At 37.1% G+C, this 27906-nt stretch overlaps 2 protein-coding genes across 2 annotated transcripts; one reads left to right on the forward strand and one right to left on the reverse strand.

Annotated features, from left to right (window-relative positions):
* Positions 1-3049: 3049 nt before the first annotated feature.
* Positions 3050-9047, reverse strand: LOC140166123 (ethylmalonyl-CoA decarboxylase-like). The gene is given in 5 exon segments (XM_072189509.1): positions 3050-3458; positions 3461-3561; positions 3563-3806; positions 4749-5115; positions 8794-9047. Coding segments are annotated over 4 exon segments (1020 nt in total). The 5' UTR covers positions 5095-5115; positions 8794-9047; the 3' UTR covers positions 3050-3129.
* Positions 9048-9183: 136 nt separating this feature from the next.
* On the forward strand, positions 9184-27866 carry LOC140166124 (coiled-coil domain-containing protein 25-like). The gene is made up of 8 exons (XM_072189510.1): positions 9184-9312; positions 18803-18889; positions 19318-19368; positions 20562-20601; positions 21402-21529; positions 23340-23443; positions 24901-25118; positions 26317-27866. The coding sequence occupies exons 2-8, from the start codon at positions 18865-18867 to the stop codon at positions 26396-26398; spliced, it is 648 nt and encodes a 215-aa protein (XP_072045611.1). The 5' UTR covers positions 9184-9312; positions 18803-18864; the 3' UTR covers positions 26399-27866.
* The last annotated feature ends 40 nt before the right edge of the window (positions 27867-27906 follow it).

Here is a 27906-nt window from a genome sequence, read left to right on the forward strand (position 1 = left end):
TCATTTTTGACTGTAAGTAACTCCACAACAGTTGTCTGTGCTGAAATAAAATTTCCAGTGCAGTAGTTGTAGTCCTTTCCCCTATAATATACATATCTTACTTGTCACCAATGCACTGTGATTTTTGAAAAAAATGCAAAAATTGGCACAAAATTGGATAGGGGTGTAGTACGTACCCCTTAAAGATGCATAGTTAGATAGTATTCTGTCACATTGAGGCCATAGCAGCTGAAAGGAGTATCCCATTATGCTTTGCGGAACAATTAATTTAGAACTACATACGCCATTGAAAATGTACACAGAATCCTTCATTTCAACTTTCAATTTCTCACTTCCCTGAGGGGTGCTTAAGACTTTTGTATGAAAAATATGACTCCTGAGGTATTGTGCATGAAAAAAATATAGTATTGTTTAACTATGTTTCAATATAAAGCGGCTCTTACTCATTTTGTTTTATACATTTGCTTTGGAGCAAACAGATCCGCTGCAATGCATGATGGGACAGGCCTTTCAGCTGCTGTGCATTGAGGCATACATTGTAACCATTAAAACCAATACAACATGTATGTTTCCAAATTTTGAGTAGTATTGCTCCAGCGGTTTTGATATGAGAAGCAAAAACGTGTATATACACCTGTACCTAAGCTACACTTTCGATGTGGTATTCACGACATTTTTGTTTAAACCATTTAAACAAAAAATATTTCAGGTGTTAAATTTGATCAAGTTTAATTCCAAGAACTGCTATACCCCATGAAAAAGTGGAATTATGCGCAATCCTATCCGGTATTTACAAAAAATCAAGCAAAACATGTTTTTACATGTGAAAATTTCATGAAATTTTTTTGGTAAAATCATAAAATGAGGAAAAACCTGTTGAATTCTGCACCTTGAAGATGAATTTGTAGCAACAGATAAAATGACATTATAGTGATATTAACTGCATTTAAAAGTTGTAGAAGCATTAGAAATAACGTAAAACAGTCCATTTAAGGAAGAAATTAACTTCATAAAAAAAATGGTAAAAAATTAAAAATTTGATCAGTAATTTTTTGAAAAAAATCATGTGATTTAAATCACGATTTAACTCAAGCAAGAAAAATATCAGCTTTCATCTGATAAATGATGATGAAGAAAATTGGAGGATTAGGATGTGGATCAGGTCTCCTTTAACTTTCAACATGTTATATGCAGTTATGATAAAACCAAAATATATATCAATTCTATAGTACCTGACTTGTAAGCCATTTCTTATACACAAAATATATACACAATATTTTAAAGTACATTCTTTATATATATGCCTGGGCAGCATTCAAGTATTTAAAATACAATATTTGTTCATGATGCCAGGTCAAAACATACATATTTTATGGCTACTCATTAAAGATTACTAGTTAGAAAGTAGGAAAACACATTTTAGATCTCCACTTCCTACGTACAGGTGTCCAGACCGGCAACATGCACAGTTGGCATCATACCTGAACAAAGATTCACATAAATATACAAGGATATTTAAAGAAAACAGTCAGTATGACATTTCATGTTCACAGATGATACCCCCTTGGCTATGACAACAATGACAACTGGTATCCCCGGGGGAAATCACAGGTGGATTACCAGTAAACAAAATGAGGAAATAAAACGGCATCAGTGGCCTGCTACCAAGAAATGAACGTTAAGTCACAAGTTAGTAGTTTTGAGACATCCTGGCTGACTGAATTTATGTTCTTTGTTCACTATGTTCAGCCTTTGCACCCCCATTTACGAAGGACTTACAGACATACTATTGGCTTGAACAGGTGCATATGAAACAAAGAACACCCACACAATAGCCAAGGCATCTTGAAACTACCAATTTGTGACTTTACGCTCATTTCGTGGTACCAGTTCTATACATATTTACTCCGCCTTTGATCACACGCTCAGTGGCAATTTCACCTCAACATGTAATTATCAACAGTCCATGCTTTTTTACACAAATGGATTGGATACTGAATGAAAAACATGACCAAATATGGCGTGCGATCAAGCAAAATGAGTAGTTAATGTCACAAAATCAATTTACATAATTTTAAAACATTTTTACCCAATATGCTAAATTCCACAATTAAAGGACAATTTGCACTTTTCCTGAGATAGATAACTTTCACACTGTTGAAAACAATTAAATACAATAAGAATTTTCCCATTTTTTTGGCTACAAATAAGTAATTAATTTTTGCTTGATCGCAGTGTGGTCCAGGACCAACCCAAGGGTACCCAACCAGTTTTGAAATGTCATCTCATTTTTGAAAGACCATTCATAACTCTCCTTTATCTAAAATATATGACATGTTCCACCTTATTCTCGGGTAATCTTACCTCTCACAAGTTGGTATCCCCTGGTTCTGTTCCATGTTTATGTGCAATTATGAAAGCACCAATTTTGCTATATGCCCAAATGTCCAATCTCTGCAATTGACGACAATGTTAGGGCTTAGTTTATGCACCAATTAAGCGGTCCAAAGCAAGGGTCCCACAATCAAACAATGGCAAAACTTTAATAGAAATATAACTATTTTACCACTATGTCACACATGCATGCAACAACAGATTTGTTTTAGCTCTAGGCTTTAGAATATGGTATACCACGGTCACCACCCACAAGCTGTGCTTAATCACAGAAATATGCCCCGTTTTCAAATTAAGGGGGTACTACACCCCTGGCCAATTTTGTGCCTATTCTTGCATTTTTCTCAAATATTATAGCGCATTTGATACAAGTAAGATATGTATATTATAGGGGCAAGGACTACAACTACTGCACTGAAAATTCAGCAACTCAAGGCAAGTAGTTATTGATTTATTGATCAAATATTGGTTTTCCCTCATTTTTGACTGTAACTCCACAACTGTTGTCTGTGCTGAAATTAAATTTCCAGTGAAATAGTTGTAGTCCTTGCCCCTATAATGTACATATCTTACTTGTCACCAATGCGCTATAATTTTTGAGAAAAATGCAAAAATAAGCACAAAATTGAGCAGGGGTGTAGTACCCCCTTAATCCAATGGTGCATGACAGGAGTGGCTTACCAGATTCTAAAGTTGCACTCTTGTTTTATATGTGAAAATTTGTCATTTTCAACCTTAACTCTTAGCTGCTTTAGCAAAGGCCTCTTTCTGATGAGGCCCACCCCACAGAGTAGCAAAAATATCTTTCTCCCTACTTAAAGCTTGATCAAGCGGCAATTCTGACCCTGCAATGATGACATTCTTGATTCCCCATATCACTTCTGGTGCCGCGTGTGTGTATGTTTCCAACCAGCTTTTTGTATACTTGACCAAGTCCACATTGGTTGGAACCAAATGGTCCACAAGATCAAATTTAAATGCATCATCTGCCTTTATCCCAACTCCACTTGAGAGGATTTTGAGTGCCACACGAGGACCAGTGATTCGCACAAGTCTAGTGCCCCACCTAGTCCAGGTGTCACACCCATCATCGATTGGATGAACCAAATTTGTCCCTCTCCTGTTAGCAATCGAAAATCGCATGCGGTTGAGACTTGGCTCCAGCCCGACAGCTGTGCCACCAATCGCAGCCACGCTGATCATTTTCAACCTCTGCAGGCGGGATAATGCGTTTTGCATGAAGAGACACATACGAGCACCAGCGTACGGTTCGTCTAAAGATTGGGCAGTCGCTAAGTCCATTCCTGCGCAGAAATTTTTGCCTTCCTCGTCACCGGTAATTATGACAGCTTTGCCATTCTCCCACTGCTCCAATTGCTGGATGATGTCTGCTAACTCAACCATCATCTTTCCTGAAATATGAAAGAATGTCACATCCTTTTAGTTACAATGTTACCAAAATATGTTTCACAAAGATGTGATGCGAATAGGTTATATTAAATGAGATTGTGCAGACTCTGTTCTGTTATGTGAAACCCATCACATCAGATTGTCACACATGTCTACACCAGTGGCGTAGCGTAGCGGGTCATCATATTTGGGGGGCACCGGGTCTGATTGTGGGGGCACTGGGTCTGATTTTTTGACCATTTTTCCTAGAGGATTTTTTAAATTTCGCAATTCGATTGGGGGAGGGGCACGTGCCCCCATGATGCTACGCCACAAATAGTATCTGTACACTTTTAAAAAGCAATTTCTTAAAGACACTAAAAATCATTAGATGGACAATTTTGTTCTGCATATTTTGACACCTCATTCGGCATGATGCAACTTAAAGCAACTTCCCCAACTTAAAGCAATTTGAATGAAAAAGGGAGAATTTCCAAAATGACAAAATTGACTTTTCCCTAAAAGTATGCATATTACGAACACAGCGGAGTGAGCGTTCATCTGTCATGCTGTAATGAGGCCGCAACACAGGACAGCAGAAATCACCTTGAATGAGGAAATTTATGTCCAAATTTGTCACTTTTGAAACTTATGTCATTCAAATGCGTACATACATGTAGAACAAAATTAGCCATCTATCGACCACTTTATTTTGTAAAGTTTTAGTGTATGGATACTTTTTGTGCGTACTATATTATACCTTCAGGCAATATTTTTGCAAATTAATTGAATATTCTGAATCATCAACTTATAAAAGTATGTATTTGGTGGTATTTTAAATATTTTCATTAAATTTGCAAGACACTGTTGTCTATAACGCAACAAAAACAATAGGGGTATAGAGTTACACAGCTTTGGTCTACATGTACTCTCTACATGTACATCTTTGGTCTACTCTCATGTACCTGAAAGTGCATTGGCCTTTGATGGGTTAGACAAGGTCACTGTTGCAATGCCATTATCTTCATCTTTCTCCAAGGTCACTGTCCCTCCTGTAAGCCTCAGCAGATTTTTACGTTCAGATTTCTCATTGAAGACTATTGGTGGAGAAGCATCATCCCGAAACTCTTCTGCAGTACGCCAATAGATGCGATGGCTTGAAGACGTGGGACTTAGCTTGAAGGAGTCAAAGTCGTTCTGGTAGTTATTGTCCATGTTTTTCTGGGCACTGCTGTGTATGTATCTAGCACTACACATTTGTAATATGCGCCCATGATTTCTAAGCAAATATCCTGGAAGTCTGGCAGCCATGTTAATAATGAAGTTTCAAACCTGGAAAATGAAAATTGAAAGAGCATGCAGAGGATCACTACTTCGAGTTGCATAGTTTGATAAATTTATATCGAACCCACGACTTGGGATTATAAGTAGTGGTGGGTTAAGGAATCCCGATGCTTCAAATTTAGGGAACAGGCTTATTTGATGCAGTATGATCTCCTGAGCATTTTGACACCATTTTCATCCAAATCGGCCAAAAAATGAGTTGGTGCCGGCCAAAACAAGTATTTGGACAGGGGGGGGGTCTGAAAATCAATATTTTTAACAATAATCATTATTATATGCCTAATTCTGTTAAAGTTGGTGCTGATTTGTATGTAATTGATGTCTAGAATTCCATTTATGAAAGTTGCATCAAAATTGGAGTTGTCGTTTTCTTAAAATGGCTGTTTTACGTCCAAATATGGATGTGAGGGCGCTTTGCATCAAAACATGCAAACGATCTTTCAAACGGAAATTTACATACAAATCAGCACCAACTTTAACAGAATTAGGCATATAATAATGATTATTGTTGAAAATATTGATTTTCAGACCCCCCACAGACCCCCCCCTGTCCAAATACTTGTTTTGGCCGGCACCAACTCATTTTTTGGCCGATTTGGATGAACATGGTGTCAAAATGCTCAGGAGATCATACTGCATCAAATAAGCCTGTTCCCTAAGAGATATGAAACATCACCCTTTTTAAAAGGCTGTTTAACCTACCCCTATTATAAGGCAAGCGCGCTAGTGTATGACCATGCATTTTGAGTTGGGCCAGTAAATAGGTGGAGACGTAACATGTGTGTGTGACATTTTGGGGTTCATCTTTCAAATTTGGAATTTGTCTGGGTGGTAAGACCTTGTGATGGATGGAACCATTGGATTACTCGAGAACTCTAGCTTCAAATTTGCTCAAGATAGTTACGCGTTCGATGCTAGGGTGCGTTGGTATTTCTTTCGGTCGGACAGCGGTGCAATTTTTTACACCGGAGGTTATTTATTCTGTTAATTTTGAAATTTGAATGAAAGTTATTTCGATGAGTCAACTGTATCTTTTGAGCAGGATTTGCCTACATTGGACAGTCTAAAATTAAGCTGAAGTGTAATTTAAGCAACATTTTGCTGCAATCGCCCGTCATGATCGGCTGTGTTTACTTCTGAACTTCCATTGCTTTACACAGTGTCATGTTTCAGCGAATACGACTAGATTTTGAATGCAATGGTCTCTAGCCTAGAATGTGAAGCTATCGGTGAGCAAATTCTTGGCTCAGTAGACTTCTCAAGCAACCATTGGAGTGAGGTACATGTAATGGCTAGTATTAAAACACATCATGTACAATGCACGTACATGTGTATCATTGATTGAATCAGTGACGTATTATAAACTGTGCATATCCCAATTCGTCTTATGTCTTGTTTGTAAATTGTACATGCGAGGCTCCGCCAATAATCATGATAAATCATAATAATACGATCGGCGAGCTATGCATTGTAGGCGCTGGAACAAATAGCAATTTTTGTTTGTTTTACTGTTACAGTACCTCATTTGTGTGGCTCAAAATTCAAACCCACATTGAAATATGAATCTATTCTTTATGCAAATCGCACATTATACTAAATAGTTTGCACAGTCATGCAGTATAGTGAGTATACTGACATGCAAATGCAATATGACTAGCTCACATTTAGTTAGGGGCTGTGCAATAATTATGAGCCCTGGGGGAGGGCAAAATTGGGCGGGGGAAGAAATTTTGGCGAGCTGAAAGGGGGGGGCAAGCAAGTTTTGGCAAGCCAAGAGGGGGGCAAGCGATTTTGGCACGCATTCATGGGGCACCTTCTAATTAAAATGCTCTAAAAAGGCTCAGGAAAACAGTATACCTGGTCTCATGTACCCATACCTAGTGTATGGGTACATGGTATAACCAGGCATTCAAACAGGCACGGAGAGAGCTGTCAAAGAGTGTATATTTCAAAACATGATAACTACACCAGTTATAAAATTCCTGTATACCTACCACTTTCAGCTTGCATTAAAAGTCCTTATTCCATGTCTGAAAAATATGATCCCCAATTTGTACTCACTTTGTTCAAGAAAGTTTAAATATCCACAGTCAAATTTCAGCTGTATATGTTCAATGTATATACTCCAAAACATAACCCCAAATCATGATTTCCAATTATTACACCTCAATACAGCCCAAGGCAGTGCAAGCAATAAAAAAGTCACTGTGTGTCCACAGAGCATTTAATCCATAGCACCCCAATGTGGGCAGAAAGAAATGAAATTGCAACACTTTCTAAATTGCCAACATGTTAACTTCGTGATTGGTTAATGCTTGAGTGGAGGGTATTTCAAGACATCATGCCATGCATGTGCAATGATGTGTGCATTCTTGCATCATTACCTGGAACATGTGCATATTATCATCATCATGATTTGAGGCAAAGTTCTTATTCTCTGGACTAGGTGGTATTGAAGAATAGGACAGCCAGTGCAAGGAATGAGATGGAAAAAAACATCCTATCCTGCATTTGGGAAGAAGCCATCTCCCAATGAGTGTGGTTGGGAGTTGATATGGCAATTGGGAGGCTTGGCCAAGCACATTGTCATAAAGGTCAGAACATGCTATGATAACATCTCTGATCAATTCATGAAAGTTGGACATTTAGGAAGCTGCTGCTGGGAATATTGACATGAAATTGTCATTTTGAAGGAACATACATGTTGAAAATGGATTCTATAAATTCTTCACCATGTGCTGGTCAAGCTTGAGCAAACATGAAATGGTAAGTGAAACATATTTGGGAGAAAATTACAGCTGTACATCGAAGGTGGCATGTTTTGGTTGTCCATTGGGAAAGTGAATTAGTATGATGTTCTGAACATAGGAAAACAGTAAGGAAACGCTTAAATATGCAAATTTTCCTGCTCGCTGCGCTCGCAACAGGTACCTAGCATTGATCATCAGCTTTTCATCCCACCTACATATAAGTATAAATCATCAGATTTATAAAGTTTACTTCGAGTACTATACTGTTAAATATCAAAAATATCAATTTTTAATCATTTGCCATAAAATGTGTATTACATATAACATTGCGAATTTCAAAAAATCGAAATTATTTGATATCATCAGGACATTTCTTCGTATTCAGAATGCAATTCGATATGTCTGATGTGCTCTAATGTCCCACAATAAATACTGTCCATTGTCCAAACGTTCATACCCCATCCCTTTATTTTATAATACTAGACCAGAGAAGACGTACATCTTCTATGACGTGCTAGACTAGAGAGTGAAAGTACATTGTTATTTAGTGCCGTACTATTACGCTGACTTTCGTATTCGGCGAGGAGGACGATTTCGACCTCCTCGTTTGTTTACAAACAGAGAGGTAGACAAAGGGGCCTGTCAAACCAGTTCCGCTTGTCCAAATACTCAAGTATCAAAAGGATGGTCCACAATAGAGACTAAATCAGTGATTCACGCAACATGAATAGGGGATTAAAAAACTGTGAAGTAGCACCATGTGCTTCTATTGTCCAATTTGCCATCAAGATTTCGAATGAAAACAGTTCAGACCCAGTACACGATAATGTCAGAAATTAATAATTTGTTCTGGGTCTGATTATTCGGACTAATTGTTATTGTAGATCATGTCAAAGATAAGATTAAGAATGCCTACCTGAACTTGTTGTTTGAACGCTAGCTTAAACCGCAACCGTGGCCGTGCGGGATTTTAAAACTTAAAGTTTAAGCTTTCTTCACGGTTTCAAATTTACGATTTGATACTACTGGCAAGAACATCCACTATTCATCATGTACTGCGCTGCAATGGAAAGTTACCACAGATTTGCGTTGCGCACAGCTGATCTATTATTATGATGTTTATTATTCATGCGAACGTGACGTCCTTGACCTGTTCTTGGATTGTTCAATAAGCCTCACCTACTTTTTGCACTCGATAAACATCAATGCAATGGAATAGTACAGCGCGCGCGTTGACAGGTGGATGAGGCTCTTTCGTAACTAATTGCTTTACTTCCGGTAGAGTAGGTCAAAGTTGATGTTGTGGTCATACAGGGTCAGGTCAGGTCAGGGTGTTTTCATGCACATGTACATGTAGCTAGTAGTATCAGTAGTCTCATGTGTTGAATTTGAAACCGTAAAAGCTTATGATAGAATAAATTTTGCGAAGTTAAAAGTGAGTATTTAGACTAGTGTAGTGATAGAATTCGCACGTGTTCATCTTTGGCGTGAACTGTGTGCAGATTGTTGTACTGTACCATATCCATATGACATTGATTGATTGATTGCAGTTGTCACTCAAAAAAAGACTTACATTTTCTTCTTCTTCTTCTTCCTTATAAGTGCCTCCCTCATATGTATGAGTATTGTCGCACTGCGTACAGACAAGCTGTACTTATTTTTTACTCTGGAACCTAGAGTAGATGTAGTTCGCAAGGCAAACTTAGAAAAACGGGCAAACAGACACATCATTTATCGGTATGACATTTTCGTTATTGGTGATGCCCTATCTAAGTTTGCACTGAAGTGCCATCTCAGTTTTGGTGCACCGACTTGGATCATGTGCTAATGAATTTTTATTTATTCTGGATAAGTAATGGAGTATTTATGGCAATATCGTATTTCACGGCCCACTATTTTGGCGCCAAAGTTGGACCCCCTAGCTTACTGAAAATTGGTCGCACTATACGCAAATAGCAAAAATGATGATGTTTTTGAATTGTTTAATGTTTTCTTGCTGTATTGTCCTATAATCTTGTTAAAAATTTGGTAAGATATTATATTTAATGTGTAGAAATGTATCTTGGTGAAAATTATAGTAAATTAAAAAAAAATGAAATAAAATACAGTTTGCCAGTATTGCTTTTGTCTTTGAGAGCATTTTCTTTCTTGTATTGTCCTATCCTACTATGCCTATTAAAACAAAATTGGGAGCGGTAAAATGAAAAGCATTTATTCCGTTGTTTAATCGTATAGTTACAGGTTCATCATCCAGTACATTTTGTAAACGTATGCGTTTTTAACCCGGGTTTTTAACGGAATAAATAGCAATCCAGAGGGCCTATACTATGGCATGCCATTTATTCCGTCAAAATTATGCAGATAAATCTGTTATTGTCGCGTGTCGGCTATAAAATGACGGAATAAATCATAGTATTAGGCCTTGGCATAAAGTATGCAATTTATTCCGTCAAAATTTTGTCTGTAGGCCTAATAATATAAAAATGGGTTTTTTTAAATCATCAGTTTTATTCTTTTAACGGAATAAATCGAATCAGTGTCACTTCCCAACTTTTAAACACGGGATCAAGTCATAACATGTTACAGTAATAACGGAATAAATCATAGTAGTATGCAATTTATTCCGTCAAAATTTTGCCTGTAATAATAATAATATTAATAATAAATCTTTTATTGTCGCGTGTCGGCTATAAAATGACGGAATAAATCATAGTATAAAGTATGCAATTTATTCCGTCAAAATTTTGTCTGTAATAGCCTAATATTTAAAAAAAAGCAATTGCTTTTTTAATTATCAGTCTTATTCTTTTACGGAATAAATCGAATCAGTGTCATTTCCCAACTTTTAAACACGGTATCAAGTCAAAGCATGTAACAGTAATAACGGAATATGCAACTTGTTGATTATACATGATCATGCTGACATTCTAGTGCCGGTATGGTATGAGATATAGGCCTATACGATATTTTTAGAGGTAATAATAATTCAAGCGCAGTTGATTAATTTGCTTTATTCCGTAGGCCTACCTACCGAACGGAATAAATGTAAAAATTAGGAATGATTTCAAAGCAGCCTACATTGGCTTAATCATACAGCAATATTCTGTGTTACAGTCTTAACGGAATAAAGGCAAAATCAAGTTATATTGCCTTGATTTATAATTATTTTAATCATGCTAGGGGCCTGTTTTTTGTGACGGCATGATATAGGCCTATTTTTAACGGTTTATTGTTGACCCGGGATTGTTGAGCAATCTCACAATATATTATAGTGTCATAGAATAAACAGTTTTATAATTTTCCCGCCTTTTTAAAACTTAAGTTACCCGCCAAAATGTTCCCGCTCTTTCTAATTTAAGCTTGTTATAGCCCATAAAATCTTCTAAACCCCGCTTTTGCTGCGCAATTTATCCCCCAAAGGAAACCCTCTTTCTCGCCCTCCGGACGGGGACTTATTTTTAGTTTTAGCTTGTTGGAAAGCCTATATATATATAATCGTGTTTGGCGGCCCACCCTATGGGAATATTCAACTATTTGCGTGTAGGTGGGCCGCCAAACACGATTATATATTGCTTGATGATGTTCGACCCTATATATATAATCGTGTTTCATGCCCACCGTATGGGAAAATTCAATTATTTGCGTGTAGGTGGGCCGCCAAACACGATTATATATTAAGCTTGATGATCCAAGTTCAGTTTTATAATTTTCCCCTTTTTTAAAACTTAAGTTTCCGCCAAAATGTTCCCGCTCTTTCTAGTTTAAGCTTGTTATAGCCCCGCAAAATCTTCTAAACCCGCTTTTGCTGCGCAATTTATCCCCCAAAGGAAACCCTCTTTCTCGTCCTCCGGACTGGGACTTATTTTTAGTTTTAGCTTGTTGGAACGCCTATATATATAATCGTGTTTGGCGGCCCACCCTATGGGAATATTCAATTATTTGCGTGTAGGTGGGCCGCCAAACACGATTATATATATAAGCTTGATGATCCAAGTTCAGTTTTATAATTTTCCGCCTTTTTAAAAACTTAAGTCTCCCGCCAAAATGTTCCCGCTCTTTCTAGTTTAAGCTTGTTATAGCCCATAAAATCTTCTAAACCCCGCTTTTGCTGCGCAATTTATCCCCCAAAGGAAACCTCTTTCTCGTCCTCCGGACGGGGACTTCTTTTTAGTTTTAGCTTGTTGGAAAGCCTATATATATATAATCGTGTTTGGCGGCCCACCCTATGGGAATATTCTATTATTTAGTGTAGGTGGGCCAAACACGATTATATATTAAGCTTGATGATGTTCGACCCTATATATATAATCGTGTTCATGGCCCACCCTATGGGAAAATTCTATTATTTGCGTGTTGGTGGGCCGCCAAACACGATTATATATTAAGCTTGATGATCCAAGTTCAGTTTTATAATTTTCCCGCCTTTTTAAAACTTAAGTTTCCGGCCAAAATGTTCCCACTCTTTCTAGTTTAAGCTTGTTATAGCCCCGCAAAATCTCCTAAACCCCGCTTTTGCTGCACAATTTATCCCCCCAAAGGAAACCCTCTTTCTCGTCCTCCGGACGGGGACTTATTTTTAGTTTTAGCTTGTTGGAAAGCCTATATATATATAATCGTGTTTGGCGGCCCACCCTATGGGAATATTCTATTATTTGCGTGTAGGTGGGCCGCCAAACACGATTATATATTAAGCTTGATGATGTTCGACCCTATATATATAATCGTGTTTCGCGGCCCACCCTATGGGAAAATTCTATTATTTGCGTGTAGGTGGGCCGCCAAACACTATTATATATTAAGCTTGATGATGTTAGACCCTATATAATTTCACTTGCACAACTACGCAATCTCTCGTCTTTGTATTTTACCGCGCACGACAGAAAAACATCCGTTTATACAGCTCGCAGATATTATTGATTAATTTTCAGTAAGCTAGGGAGTCCAATTTTGGCGGCAAAACAGTGGGCCGTCAAACACGATATTGCCGTATTTATTACAATTTCAAGCATAGGAGTTTAGGTAAGAAGTACAAGAAGCTGTGTAATTAATATGATGACAAACATGCAACTATTTAAGCTACAGGAGCCTTGTATTTTTTAGTACAAACTCTAATTGAAATCATGCAATTGCGTTGCACTAGCTTTTTGTATACACTTCGTCCCATACCGTTGTGCAGAGCTACTACGGTATGGGTTCCCTGTACTAGAGTAGATGAGTGTATTTTGAAGTACAGTCAACATGACCGGGATGATCCCCTGCTCTTTTCGAATAGCCTGTGACGTTCTTTAACGTGCACACTACATTAATGTGAGAAAATATGCATGTACACGGGACCGACAGCTTAAAGTGCCCTCCGAAGCACTAAGCAAGTAGAGTGAAGTGTCTTGCTCAAGGACACAAAGAGCCGGACCTGGGATTCGAACCCTTGGGTTCACAGTCCTATGCCTTAACCGCTAGGCCACGCTCTCCTTTTTTTGAGTGACAACTGCAATCAATTTTGAAAGTAAAGGAACTCTTATCATGCTTTAATAAAGCATGATAAGAGTTCCTTTACTTTCAAAATGTTACAGTTACTGGAACTAATAAAGCCTATATTAGTTGTTCCAGTAACTGTAACTCGGTAATCTGTATTAAACATATGACATTATCTGATTACTGAGTTACAGATCGGTCTATTGATATCTTTTCCACAAATAAGAAACATCACAATATGTATTTGTGGGCTCATTTGGGCTCTAAGGATGTTGCTGAGGAACTCTCCAAAGGACAGTTTGGGCATGCATGCATGCACTGATGATTTTAATCCCATTGTACCAGGGTTTGGGCGTGCGTCGTGGATGATTTTAATCCCACTGTATTTAATAGTCTATACTCAAAAAGTTGAGGTAATTGATCTACATTGATCTCATCTTTTGGGTGGGTTCAAAATTCCCAGAGTTGGCAAAACCTGCAATCTTCATGGGAGTAATTTACTTAGACTTAGTGAAAAAGTGGTCAAAATATATTATTGCTCTGCAAAATGTCTTAATTTTCATGATTTGGATTTATCATATTGAGCAGCATTCTACTTGTGATGTTTCTACACTGTGTAGATCGGCCAAAAGTAAAAAAACTCAAGAAAGTGGAGGATCTTATCATGAAAAGATTATGCGCCTACTTCCCATCTAGCGCCACCTGTGAAGAAAGTAAACATACTTATGAGACCATTTTTGGACCATAATGTACATAAGGACCAGTGATTACACTGACAAAATTTCATCGGTATAGCTCTTTCACTTCTGGGTGATGACAAAAACTTTTGGATACCCCCTCGTATACGATGGGCAGATAGTATCAGTTTGTGAATGAGGACATCGTATAATAAGGTAGTCCTGCCAGCAAGACTTCAGTCTTTATCATAAACATGTAATGACATAGCCCCTACGGACCTGAAGTCTTGCAGCGGTACATAGGGATGCACTTAGTGCCGTACTATTACGCTGACTTTGGTATTCGGCGAGGAGGACGATTTCGACCTCCTCGTTTGTTTACAAACAGAGAGGTAGACAAAGGGGCCTGTCAAAACTGTTCTGCTTGTCCAAATACTCGAGTATCAAAAGGATGGACCACAATAGAGTGAGTCAAGCAACATAAATAGGGGATTAAAAAACTGTGAAGTAGGACCATGTGCTTCGTTTGTCCAATTTGCCATCAAGATTTCGAATGAAAACAGTTCAGACCCAGAACACGATCATGTCAGAAATTAATATTTTGTTCTGGGTCTGATTATTCGGACTAGGATGCACTGTACGTTTAAGAAATCCAAACTTCAAGCATCAAGAAATATACCTTGTATTTGTCAGTTTTACCTCAGAGATGCTGTAGACCCTCTCTACACAGTGTAGAAACATCACAAGTAGAATGCTGCTCAATATGATAAATCCAAATCATGAAAATTAAGACATTTTGCAGAGCAATAATATATTTTGACCACTTTTGCACTAAGTCTAAGTAAATTACTCCCATGAAGATTGCAGGTTTTGCCAACTCAGGGAATTTTGAACCCACCCAAAAGATGAGATCAATGTAGATGTGATGGACGCCACTTCTTGGCTCATCTGTAGATGTGATGGACGCCACTTCTTGGCTCATCTGTGAGGGACATGTGGCCAGTTTGGAAATTCCTTTTTCAAAAGGCAATAGTGCCATATGATGGGCAATCATCACCGTAGATTGCTTTCATTTCAACATAGATTTTCTGAGCATTGTAGGCCTAACCCTTCAAATGCAGGAACTTGATCACGCTGCGTGCCTCAATTTTCACCATCTTGCAGGTTATGCGTCTACTTCCCATCTAGCGCCACCTGTGAAGAAAGTAAACATACTTATGAGACCATTTTTGGACCATAATGTACATAAGGACCAGTGATTACACTGACAAAATTTCATCGGTATAGCTCTTTCACTTCTGGGGAATCTGGGTGATGTCAAAAACTTTTGGATACCCCCTCGTAAGCCTGTTACCATACGGCAGCGTGTTGAAGGAATACACAGTCAAGAATAGGCTCTGTCATCCTTTTATTCGGATCCCTCACAGACACAGTCTCCCAAACATCAAAACATCAAAAGCGTTGCACGTATACTACTACTTAAGGCTGTCCTTTTTTATGTGTGGGAAATACAACAAATACAAGATACAACAGAAGAGGCTTTTCCATACAGTGAACAATAAATAAGAAATGGAATCCAATGTTAGCATATCTGCACAAGCGACTGATACATTAAACATTATGTAGCCAGACATATCCAGTGGTATAAAAATCTCAACTTTTTTTGAGAAGAGTGGGGGATGAGGTTGTAGATCACTAAATGCCCCTTTTTTAAGTATTTAAAACCCAAAACTGAAAACTGTTTTGTCATAGCGCTTTCCTTAGCAACATCTTGTAAAAGATTGACTTTCATCAATTCATTTTATTTGCCAGGTAAAAGACATGAAACATACAGTAAAGCACATACAATGATTGCACAATATTAAAAGATAATATCATGCTAATATTAAAAGCATTTATTTATTTATTTATTCGTTATTTATTCAGGAAAATTCCATCAATACAAAAGTACTGGTCTCCCTGGAAGCCCTGATAACATACATATAACATTGATATACAAATAATATTATGAGAATATGATATGAATAATAAATACAAACATGGAAATTTAGAACAAGTTCAAATTCATAAATTAATGAGGAGGGCTATAATAAGTTCCTTATTAATGGGGCAGGGCTGGGGCACCGACGGCAACTTCATTAAAGGGCACGGCAAGTGACTGCCTTGGGTAAAGGACATATTTTGAGGGCATTACGGCAGTGGGGATGGGCACCCACGGCAAAATACCATGGGTGCCGTGGGTTAATTCGAGGGCTGATGATTACGTCTAAAGCCTGATTGACATGGATTAAAAATATTGTTACATGTGAGATAATAATACAGTTGGTCGTGTACAGCACGTTCTAAGATCTTAGAAATAATAGGTAAAACTGAGATAGGTCTAAAGTTGCTAACATCACTTTTGTCACCCTCCTTGTATATAGGTGTAACATTTGCCTTTTTTCCATTCATTAGGAAAAGTGGATGTGAACATGGAAAGATTACAAATATATGCAAGGGGATGACAAATAATCTGTGCAGCAAGTTTCAAAAGTTTAGTACTAACATTACAAATACCTGTAGACTTATTATTAGAGAAATTACAAATCTGTTTAAAAACAAATTCAGGTTCTACAAAATCAAATTCAAAATCATCATACTCACATCAGAATCATTGTTACTATAATTATTACACATAAATTTACCAGCCAAGGTATTTCCAATAGACGTAAAATAATCATTAAACTGATTAGCAGTTTCTTTATCATTGCACGTAATACCATCATTAGTTTGAACATCATTAGTAACATTGGAAACATTTTTGGAATTAATTTTCTTATAGTACCCCAAAGCTTCTTTGAATCATTTACATTACTATTAATTGCATCTGTACAGTAGGTTTTTTTCAAAGTCTTATTTAGTTTATTTACTTGATTACGAAGTTGTTTAGCTATTTTCCAATCTTCAGAGTCATTAGTTTTGTGAGCTTTTTTGAAAAAATGGTCCCTATCTTTAGAAAGTTTAATGTACTCACTTGTAATCCAATCAGGATACAAGCCTTTGACCCTCTTTTCTTTCACTGGACAATGTAAATTGCATGCTTGATCAAACATATCTTGAAAATTATCATAGGCATTATCTACATCATCACATTTTAGCACCTTATCCCAATTAGTCTTAATTGTTTCTACAATTTTTACCATTTTCATGGAGATGAATTGACCAGCAATTAACATGATGACTTTATTTTAAAGGCAAGACCCCAAAAAAATCCAAAGGGTCATCTTATTGCACCAACTAACAATTTCATTTAAATCATTTTGAATGAATATCAGCCAACATTTAATGACATTGTCATCCTCGCCGAATAGAAAAGTCAGTGTAATAGTACAGCACTAATCTTGAGATTGACTTTCAACAAAAACATTCAGCCAACATTTAAGGGGGTACTACACCCCTGCCCAATTTTGTGCCTATAGGGGCAAGGACTACAACTACTACAACTATTTCAGCACAGACAACAGTTGTGGAGTTACAATCAAAAATGAGGGAAAACCAATATTTGATCAATAAATCAATAACTACTTGCCTTGATTTGCTGAATTTTCAGTGCAGTAGTTGTAGTCCTTGCCCTTATAATATACATATCTTACTTGTCACCAATGCGCTATAAGTTTTGAGAAAAATGCTAAAATAGGCACAAAATTGGCCAGGGGTGTAGTACCCACTTAATGCATCAAATAAAAATAACAGCAAATAGTCTCATGATAGAGCAGCTTTACTACATATGTGGAACTGCTATCAAAATCCCTCTAAAATGCCATGTGCGATTATAAAAAAAAAAAAATAAATCATATATTTGGGTCAAGATTCAAGATGTCAAGTGAAGTATTCACCCATTGCACGGTTCCGCCATATGCAAGGAGAGCCTCGATCTGGCATCATGCATGAATGGGAATTGAACCAGTCATATAACATTGCGTAAAGTCACATAATACTTCCTTTCATGCCTATTGCCAGTTCGAGGCTCTCCTCGCAAATGGCGGAACCGTGCAATGGGTGAATAGACTGAGACAACATATTTCTGTAGGTTTCCTTGACTTAGATCTTTCTTTTAATATTCTATGTAAAATATGTATTGTGTTTCGGCCCCGATTTGCTCTAATTTGGCTGACTAGCAAATGTGTTAACTAAGGTTTGCCTTTTATACCTAGACATTGCATGATTGTAAAGTAATAGTATTGGTATTGCAGATATATGCATGTATGTCTACAGTTTTTGTCAGAGAAGAGCGGCACTTGTTTTCATTTTGTGAGAGTGCAGAGCGTAAACACAGAAGTGTGGCTGAATCAATTGTCTGACAATCATACCTGTAGCAACAGACTGATATCTAAATATAAACAAAGTGAGAAGCAAAGACACACTTAGAAGAAATTGCTTCACCCAAAGGGTCGTTAATGTTTGGAATAGATTGTCAGTAAACGTAGTGCATGCCAAGTCTACCAACTGCTTTAAAAACGCATCAACTCCTTCCTAGAGAACTACATTGATATTTGTACAGGGGAGCACCACCCTGGAACAAATTTCTTGCAGTATGCATTAAATCTCTCTCTCTTTCTCTATTGTAGTCAAATATTGATGAAATAAGATGGGCGTTATAAGGCCTTCCAAAAGTGCCCGAGATGACATGTAAACAAGTAAATTTTTTAAACATCTTGTTTGGAAAAAAGTGTTGGGGCATCAAGTTTACTAACAAGTTGATTGATTCCATTGTGACAATTTCAATTTGTTTTGCAGGTAGCGAGTCAGATAACCCAGAAGGTGGTGAAGTTAGTTAAGTTATAGCCTATTCAGCAGTCATGGTTTTCTACTTCACTAGTGCAGGTAAAACTGATTGAATGTTACTGTATCGTAATGTATATTGTAGTACGGATTTTCTAACCTGAGAAAACTGTGTTAAATCTCACACAGGGGTCGATTTAGAAACAAATATACACTGGTGCATGTAAACCAAAAAAGTTACATGCTTAATGTGCACATAATTTCACAAACTTAATGTAAAATACTATTACAAAAGATAGAATACCGTATAATTCGGTCTACAAGCACATATGTCTCTAAATGAAGGGTTCTTTGATGAAAGAGAAAAAAAATTGGAGTTTGAGCAACTATATTACTGATACAGGTGGCTGTACAAACATATTAAGACCAATCTATTGTAACAGTTTTGTGAATATATGAAATTGTGAACTATAAAATCGAATGAATAATTAACTCTTTTGATGCATTCATTTACCTATTGTTATTTACAGTTGTGCCTGGAACACCCTACAAGATCTATATGGGTGAAGATAAACATGAAAGTAAGTAATAAGTTTCATATAAATGATACCAAGCTATTGATAATATGTGACCCATCACATCGAAACACGGCAGTTGTAGGAAACCCACATTTAAAGATAATAAAGAAAATGTGCCCCGAAAAATAAAGAAAATAATAAGAAATTTGAACTGTATTTGTCACATAAAATCGCCATTCTACATGCGATATTAATGAAAGAGGTGCCATTTTAAAGCTTTAAAATAGTCCTTTAGTTTGGTAAAGAAATCTGCAAGTTCGTTTTTGACGACAACTGCCGTGTTTCGATGTGATGGGTCACATATGTCCATCAGTGTTTTAATGTTTACAATTTACTGCAGTTCTAGTATAGGTGTGATATTAACAATAAGTTCATTGCCATTTTCACTGATTCATTTTCCTGGGATGCAGTGACCATATAGATCTTAGCCAAACAACTGAAAAGTCTGAAACATGCACAACTCATTGGGAAAAGTTTAACCCCCTGAGCACTACCTGCTGATCTAACATTGCCTCTGATTGGTCAGTTACATGATGATTTCAATTTAATCACCAATCAGAATGGAGCTTTGCAAATAATTCACCCCAATTTTTTGTGTGATGAAATTATTCTAACAATGTTGCCGATTGGTCCAATTGAAAATGAAAACCTCTTTTCGGCCAATCGCCAGGTAGTTCTCATGGGGTTAAGACAACAAAACAAATACCTTTGCCTTTTTGATGATTCTGCAGTTTAGGATGAATCATAGTCTCCATACAACAGGGAGTGAGTTTTGGAAAACACCTGGTGTGCTGCTAACAGCCCACCTGAGATGTGTGATTGCACTCGCACACCTTAAAACTCAGTTGGAGTTAGTCCCTGCCAGGTGTGCTGCAAACAGCTCACCTGGATGAGCCAAGGTGTGCTCCGAGGTGTGCAATCGCACTTGCACTCCTTAAAACTCACTGCCTGATACAAAGGCCAAGGTCATAACACATTATTACATTTAAAGATGCTGGTTGACTAGGTGAAAACGCTCGACTAGATGAAAATGCTCTGGTGTGTGTACCAAATTTGAGTAGCGTAGAAGTCTAATTTTGCTTTCTATTTACGTTTACCGCTACCTATGAATATACATCATTATACTTTTTTTCACTGATGATTAAATGTGTTGTTCTCTAACAAGGTTTTTCTTACTTGTTTTTGTTTGACTGCAGATGAAGACCTAATTAAATATGGATTTCCTGAAGACATATGGTAAGTTCTTATTGGTTAATTCAAACTTTTTAATTACCAACAATGTGTAGGTAGTTGGAGCTATTTATTTTGAGTCACTAGCTCAAAATGGTGAATAATTAGTTATTCTGTTCAAAATATATGCATTTCCATGACTGCACCCTTTATTAGATTTCTTTCACACTTTTTGATATCGTACAAGGTATGTACTGGAGTAGGTTCCGGATTGGCTAATTGAGTTACATATTGGCTATTCATTCAAGATAAATGACATTTTCTTCGGGGGCATGGTGTGGAGGCAGGGCAAAGTGAATTTTAGGGTTGGGTTTGGGGGCAAAATCAACAAATTTTGCCAACGATTGCCCCTAAAAGTGAAAAAATTCCCAATTTTGGGTTTTTACTGGGGGGGGCAACTAGGAGTGCAAGGGTTCTGACTGGAGGGAATTTGCCCCCCCCCATGCCCCCTGGCACCACAGTGATTACATGAGTGACCAGATGCAAAGTCTTGTCCCAGTTGTCTTCAAGTACAGCTGAATTGGCTGTCTTAGTGAATACCTTGTACCTTAGTTACTTGTTCACACTTGGTTTGCACACATAGGTAGCGTGAACCAGTTGACATGGCAACGATTGATATTGACATCACACTACGACAGTGAATAACTGATGAGTCACAACTCAATTATGAGGTACAATGTATGTAACATGTTACAGCCACAATAGATTTAGAGTGGTCACTGACCATTGACCATCCATCCAAAACATGTAATCTTCAATTATAACTTGTTACATCAATTGTATCTTTCTCCCTTATGTGTGTAAAGGTTCCATGTGGACAAGTTATCTTCAGCCCATGTGTATCTGAGACTTCCAAAAGGCAGTACCATCGATGACATACCTCAGGCTGTGTTAGACGATTGCTGCCAGCTTGTCAAAGCCAACAGCATTCAAGGTATTGTTAATCAAGTTGCCACACAATGGTACTATCGTAAGGCAGCTCAATGAAATTATATATAACACTGGAAATGGTGATACGTATGATGATGCGTGGGTGCAAACATAATCAGCCTGGCTGAAATTTGAATATTAATGAACCAAAAAAGAATTTTTCATACCACATACAAATGCATGTCAAAGTTCACATTTCAATGTGCGAACTGTAGTAAGAATGACAAAAGTGACTGGTAAGCAAGTATACTAAATGACCTCAAAAGGTCAAGTGGTATGAGAAAATGGTAGACAAGAAGCTTATTGAGCCAGACATCAGCAGAAATATTTTCATAAAATATTGGAGTAATGCTTCAGCTATATGGTATTCCACAATATAACATAAAGTGAAAGAAAAGTGCAAATGTTTTTCATGCTTCGTATTGACAAAGTGACAAGCTCTAATGATTTCACTATGTAAACAGTGTACAGGTATTAATAATTAGATAAAGTTTTTTTTTTAAAACTTCCGTGGTCCGGTATGCAGCTGGTGAATTGCGATCGCGTAGAAGTGACAAGGTTAAGCCTACTACGCCAAGCCCGAAGACCAATGGGTCAGCCGGCTTGTTGTCAAGTCGTTGATCAGCCAATCAGCGTGATTGTTTATTGCTTTTGCATTTACGCTCGTGTACGCGATACACACAGGCACGACCACGGAAGTTTAAAAAAAGCAACTTTAGTTAAAACCAAATATGGAGGTATCCAAAAGTATTTTAATTAGAAGGTTCATGGAAGTTGGTGGGGTGGTCAATCAGGTTCCTATCCTGTGTTGGGTCAGTTTCAGCACAGTAACTCAACCAAGACCCAAGAAGCTATCCCAGGTATGTGTGAGCCTGGTGCACACTTCTGGGCATGTTGGACATGGCTATTATGTCAAAGCATATAAATGTATATTGCATGATAGGGCAGTACCCAGCAAAAACAAAACGTTTTCGACATCATTCGCAAAAGGTTATAAAAGGTTGTCAGAAAACGTTTAAATGCGGGTTATATAAAGGGTACATTAATGGTATAAAACGTTTTCATAACATTAAATAACATTTGTTGGTAATTTACTGCACAGCAAACAGAAATGTTTTACAGAAAACATTTAAATGTCGGGTTATATAAAGGGTATAAAACATTTTAATAACATTCCAAAAACATTTTTGAAAACTTGGTACAAATCATTCTAAACAGAATGTTATTTTGGGTTGAAAAATATTTTGCAAAAAATGTTTGCCCAAAATATTTACAATAACGCTTTTAAAATGTTTTCACAACCTTTATATAACCCGACATTTAAATGTTATTAAAACGTTTTGTAAAAAAACATTTTAAGAACATTTCTGTGTTTGCTGGGTGCAAGTATTTTAACATAATGTTATACAAGTGTTGACAAAATATTTGGCCAAAAATGTTTGCAAAAATAGTTTACAATGACATTTCGAAAACATTTTAAAAATATTGTTGTAGTGTGTTTTCATACAAAAGCGTTTTAAAATGATTTCATGACCTTTATTATATAACCCGACATTTTAATGTTATTAATACCTTTTTACCTAAACCAAAACCCAAAATATAACTTATTTAAAACATTTTGCTGGGTATTCATTCATGGTTAGATTCACATTGAAAAGTGAATCTCTTGCACTTTGTGGGAAATTTTTGCTTTCCCAGTGATAGAGAATACAAAATTTAAATTGTTGGAAATTTAAATTATCTTTTTGGGAAATGAACATATTACTTCCATGTCTGATTGCTATTTTAATTCTTTACTTCTCCTCTTGATGCAGGGTGCAAGATGAATAACCTTTCCATTGTATATACTCCATGGGAAAATCTGAAGAAGACTGGTGACATGGCTGTAGGCCAAGTGGGCTTCCATAAAGGAAAGGAGGTAAGGGGTCTAATTGAAATAAAATTCATTCATATGAAGGTAAGCTGCTTGTCTTTCTGTGCATGCTGTGGACATGCGATGGTAGGACTAGATAGTCTTGTGATTTGGAGACAGACTTTTTTTTCTGCTGGCAGCTTTCAGGGTGAAAGCAAGGAACTTATTATACTATTGGGACTTGCCTGTCACGCATGGTCACACAAATTCACACGTCCATAAGTGGTATATCATGTCTATGAGCTAAATTGACATAGGTCAGTTCATCCCGGCATAGGTGCCATTTTGTTTCCTACGTAATATTATTCTGGTGTTGTAATACATAGATATAAAAACATATTTGTCAACATGTTTACCATTTAAAATTATAAGAAGATTATGCATAAGAAGATTATGCAATATATTCTATAATAAATTGATGGGATATGACGGTGATTGTTGAGGTATTATATGCATGATATAGAATCAGACCCCCGCATCAGACCGTGATCAACGGATCTTGAAGATTTAGACATAGTTACAAAAGATGTCGCTGATGTTCTATATATACTGTTGTGCAATACCACTATAAATCATTACAATCATGTTCATGTGGGTTGAACATTAAAATAAGTCTAAATCGAAATGTACTAGAAATGTTATGGCCATGGTCATGGAGATGGTATATCATCTCTGCTCAATTCATGTGACCGTAACTTCCGCATTGCTCTTATGAACTCTCACCCTCCTGGTGAAAGTGACTTAATTTATGGTTCTGTTTAGGGAATATTCCTGATTGAATGCAAATTCAAGGGAGAGCGTTGCCTAGTAGTATGGAGTACTCGCTTCAGGTGCACGAGATATCTCAGGTTCAATACACGGCGGTGGTAACTTCCTGGGATTTTGGCTTGGAAAACCACATTATGTGGAACTGAAGTTGTAAAGAAGTTTGATTCATTTTAGAATATTGGAGAGTTCTAATAACGGTAACTTCATATTTTGGCATATTTAAGATATTATACCTGCTTATCGTCTAAGTAAGCTGCATAAGTTTGGTTTATGTTTTTGAGGTCAAACACAAATTGTGATTGTTTGCAAGAAGAGAATAATTAAAAATATTCAATTCACAGACTACTACAGACTATCCTTCAACAGTCAAAGTCCCTGTGCTTTGTATGCTGTGAATTCTGGCATATTCATGAGGGCCGATAGTTCAATTGTGCATGCCTATAACAATCATACCAGCATTGTGTGTCTATATGCGTATATGCAATAGAGTGTTGCATGTCTTCGCCCCGTAAAAATATGTGGTACATGTATGTGTGTAGCAGTTTCGTCTGTCACACTTCATGGAACAATTGGCCCTCATTATCGGGTGATGCTGAGACTTGGACTGTTTGTGTTTCGTCTGTAGTATTCTGTGATTCAAGTATATTTTGGTGTGAAATAATCCTGAATGCAACAATACCGTTGTCTTCTGACAGGTGCGATCTGCCAAGGTGGAAAAGAAGATCAATGAAACAGTCAACAGACTAAACAAGACCAAAGTAGAAATTGTCAAGCCAAATTTGGCTGAAGAAAGGGAACAACGGGACAGAGAAGAAAGGGAAGAAGCAAAGAAGAAAATGAAATTAGAGAGGGAAGAAAAGATGGAGAGAGAAAAGGAGGAACGGCGCAAAAATATGGAAGAAGCAGAATTAAGGTAAGCTACAAACTGAATTTTTACCATTTTTAACAGCACAACAAACATTTTTGAATAGTTATATTACATGTTTGTTAATACCTCGTTGACAGGTGTCATCGAAGTTGGAAAAGATAATAGTTTAATCATTTTATTTTCTATTTTTGAATGTGAATATAAGTAGTATAGTTGGCGATATTATGCTTACAATCAATGTAAAAAAGAAGCGCCCACGCAAAATGAATGACTTAAACCCCTGGGCTCTTTATCAAATAATATGTACATGTATGGTCCCTTATTCTTGATTCTATTACCCCCACGACCCATTATTCAAAATCGCGCACTGTGATTTGTTGAAACGCGTCACGTGACAGACCATTAATTAGCGATAAAGTGTCAAGGGCAACAAACTTTATGTTCTTCTATCATCACAGCCTTTGCACAGCAGAGCGCACAGCACACCTGCTTATGTAGGGGAGAATGGAATGTCAGGGTTGTGTTATTGTATGTGCATACCTGCTTATAGGGAGAATGGAATGTTAGGTTGTGTTATTGGAATGTGCATACGCTTTGGCTACGCAGTATGCGCTCCACCTTGAGGTAAACAACTTGAAATATTTGGGCAAAAAATTTGATATTTTCTCTTTAAATCACACTATTTTGTGGTAATAGAATAGAAATAAAGGGTGCAGCATTATCCTTTACACGCAAATAATGTGTCCTCACCCATTATTTACGTTTTTACTGCCTCGGACACATTATTTTCGTGTAAAGGATCATGCATTACCCTTTATTTCTTGATTAAATCAAGAACACATGTCAAGCTCCAGCTACATCCCATCCTACCTACAATAAATTTATATAGTATTATTAAAGTTCACAACAATACTATCAGGTCGTTGCAACTCATATACTAGCGCAATACAAAAAGGTGGCGACAGCGTCGGCTTTCCCGGTGTATTACCCTGCGCTGACATGGCGTCCGATGGCGTCGCCAAATTGATTCATGGGCGGGGCCATGTTGGAAAAGTAAAGAAAAATGCTGCTGGCACCACGATAGTACTAAAAGCTACCTAAAAAAAATATGCGTAGTACTGTGGAGACTTATGCTAATTAAAGAAAAATGCTCCTGCCACCTACGTCCACATGTTCCAAGTGTGACGTCGCTCTATATACTTAGTCCATGATACTATATACACCCCTTGTCCATTTATTTCAGAAATTACACCACATTGATGACATCAGAAAACATGACTTCAAACGCAGACATCGATTCCGACGCCTCAGACGATTTCATGTGACAACCAAAAATCAAATGTACATGTAATATCCAAACAAAATATTTTGTACAGACATTTTCGCTAGTATCTTCTCATCATATAGTGTGTATAATTAATCACAAATATCTTTTAAGTTGGATTAGAAAGATGATATTAGTGCCAAGCTGACAGGGTTCTTTTTTTGGATATTTTTTGAACCACCCTGTGCTTAGATTTCATATTCATTTTGTAAGATAATTGAGGGTTTATTTGAGATCCAAATTACTTGCAGCCGTCGAAAACTTAAAAGAAAAGAGAGAAAGGAAAAATGTTTCATATATTGGACTGCAACTTGGAGATAACCTTGGGGCATTCTGTAAATATTGTACACAGCATCTGCAAGTTTAAAGTATTATTGTATAGTAATTGCATTGTTGTTCAAGCTTCATACAACTTACATTGATGCTAATAGAGCTGTCAGGCTCAAATGTGGCATTTGCTTATCACCAATTGAGAGTTACAAACATTCCAGGTAAGTTGTAACAACCAAAGGGTTTACACTTGAAGAATCCAGATTCCGCCATGTTTACATGGAGGACAAAATAGTGTAGCTCCAAAGTATTTTGCCATGCACCTGCAATCCCGGTCATAATTGTTCGGACACTTTAACATGGGTACTTCAAACATGCCCCCATTCCCCCCGATCAATGTTGTTTTTTATTTTTTATGGTCATGCACCCCTAGAAACATCCAACATTGATTGGTGGGGCAGGGAGAGGGTTGTAGTAGTAGGAGATGGTTCAGACTTCACACCAAAGAAAGCGAAATTTTAATATGTCAAGTATAACAGAAATGCGGTTTCAAACAGTCCTACTTTGACACAAGTGTTCGAACTATTTATGTCCGGGATTGTGGTATACTTTGTTTTAAAATGTATACTTGTTTACATTGTGTGTGTAGCTCATCATGCCAATAACTCGCGCTAATTGTTATATGCATGCAAACCTTTGTAATTGGTCAAGTCGATATCAAGCTTTTGCCTACACAATTATTGTTAATTTACCATAGCATTACGTATAGGACTGGTCAATTCTTACCACTTTGAACATGGCAAGTACTTGCCCAGCTGTAAACTGAAGTATTTTAGTAAAACTTGAATGGTCATGCACTTGGCAAAATATTTTGAAACCCTCTTTGGCAAGTGTGAACCATAGCAATGAGACCAATCTTTACTAATGAATAAGGTGATCAAATAGAGCAAATGGTCTAATCCATTTAAAATCCACACTCCTCCTGTGGAAGAGTTTGGAAATATCTTCCATAGAGGGAGTATGAATTTCAAATAGAATTAGCGCATTCAAACTCTATTTGAAGCTCATGCTCCTTCTGTATAATATTCAGATTTGATCTTTTCAAGAGGGTGTATGAAATTCATATGGAGCTGCTTAAGGGAACTGGAATGAGCGTTTTGAGCATTTCAACAGCATTTTTTGTGGGACATGAGAGCACATCAGACATATCGAATTGCATTCTGAATACTGAAGAATGTC

The sequence above is a fragment of the Amphiura filiformis genome, chromosome 12, assembly GCF_039555335.1.
Source record: "Amphiura filiformis chromosome 12, Afil_fr2py, whole genome shotgun sequence".
In the NCBI taxonomy this organism is placed as follows: Eukaryota; Metazoa; Echinodermata; class Ophiuroidea; order Amphilepidida; family Amphiuridae; genus Amphiura; species Amphiura filiformis.